Below are 1,373 nucleotides of genomic sequence, written 5' to 3'. Positions count from 1 at the left end.
TGACGGCTTATAGAGATGTATGGAAGAGCAGCACATACTGTGCCGACCCTCCGTAAGGGGTAAGGGCAAGTGGATGATGTTTATAGTACATGGATGGTTTTTATATCTATATCATAGTAATAGTTGTAATAGTAATACATTTGAGCAGTTCAGAAACATTGCAACATAATAAATACATTTGAACAAAAAATACAAACCTTTTTGCGCCTTTGCGTCCTCCGCACGTCAGATACAGCAGTTAAATTGTTGGAAGTGATATAATTGAGTGGGAAAAACTTACTCATATTATAAATGCGAAAGTTTAGATGGATGGATGTTTGTTAGAGTTCGTAGTCTAAACGGCTGAACGGATTTCGATGAAATTTGGTATAGATGTAGAGGATAATCAGGAAGAACACATAGGCTATTCACTTTTGTTTTTTTTATCTACGCGGACGGAATCGCGGGCGAAATTAAATATATAAACAAGGAACAAGTCATTCCATTCAACATTTAAAAAAAACAGGTGACGAAGTGCCTGTTCCACAAGTATGGTCCGAGTGGGTCCATCCAGCAACACGACGCGCTCTGCGTTATGGCGCTCAACATCATCCACGAGAAGATTTACACCATTCTCTGGTTCTGGTTCCTCTTTCTGTTCATCGCTTCTTTACTCGGTAAGTTAGAATGTTACAACGTTCTTCTATCGTTTTAAAAACTTCGTTCTTTATTTTTAAATATTCATTTTGTAATCCTTATAATTTAAATATCAGAGCATGTTATAGGGATGAATCGCATATAACAAGAGAATGTTAGTTGTATGTGGAGGTACACCGGTAGAGGTAGACCTAGAAAGAGATGGATTGCGTGAAAAGTGACATAAAGAAGGAGGTGGTGACTGAGATGAAGGATAGAGTTATTTGGAGGAAGAAAACCCGGAGCGAGGGGAGATAATGAATTTAGATATTAGGCTATTTACACATTTTATTGCATATAGTAATCCAACAAACGTTCCATGTTTCTTTACAGCTGTAATCTGGCGTGTGATATCGTTCTTCATGTACCGACGTTCTCTGAAGTTCAACCAGATGGTGTTCCGGCAAGTCTCCGCGGGCAAGTTCGACGCGCACAACGTGCTGCACGTCGTCAACGGCTGCCAGTTCGCTGACTGGCTCTTCCTCTATTACCTCGCTAAGAATATGAAGACATCTGTGTTCCAGTTAGTCTTTTATACCTTTATCCTCTTTATTTCGGAATAGTATGATTTTGCAAAGTAATCGTTTAGATGGATGGATGTTTTTAGGAGTTTGTAGCCTAACAGCTGAACGGATTTCGATGAAATTTGGTATAGACGTAGAGGATAGTCTGGAAGAACACATAGGTTACCCACTTTT

General features: G+C 39.3%; 1 protein-coding gene across 1 annotated transcript; it reads left to right on the top strand.

Moving 5' to 3' along the window:
• Positions 1 to 496: 496 nt before the first annotated feature.
• Positions 497 to 1,202, top strand: LOC106110200 (innexin inx7-like; the record flags this gene model as incomplete). The annotated part of the gene is made up of 2 exons (XM_013291935.1): positions 497 to 656; positions 1,009 to 1,202. Coding segments are annotated over 2 exons (354 nt in total), but the record flags the coding sequence as incomplete, so codon positions are not given.
• Between the last annotated feature and the right edge of the window lie 171 nt (positions 1,203 to 1,373).

This window comes from Papilio polytes, unplaced genomic scaffold (genome assembly GCF_000836215.1).
Source record: "Papilio polytes unplaced genomic scaffold, Ppol_1.0 DF824256.1, whole genome shotgun sequence".
Lineage (NCBI taxonomy): Eukaryota > Metazoa > Arthropoda > Insecta > Lepidoptera > Papilionidae > Papilio > Papilio polytes.
This window is presented reverse-complemented; position numbering and strand designations above follow the sequence as displayed.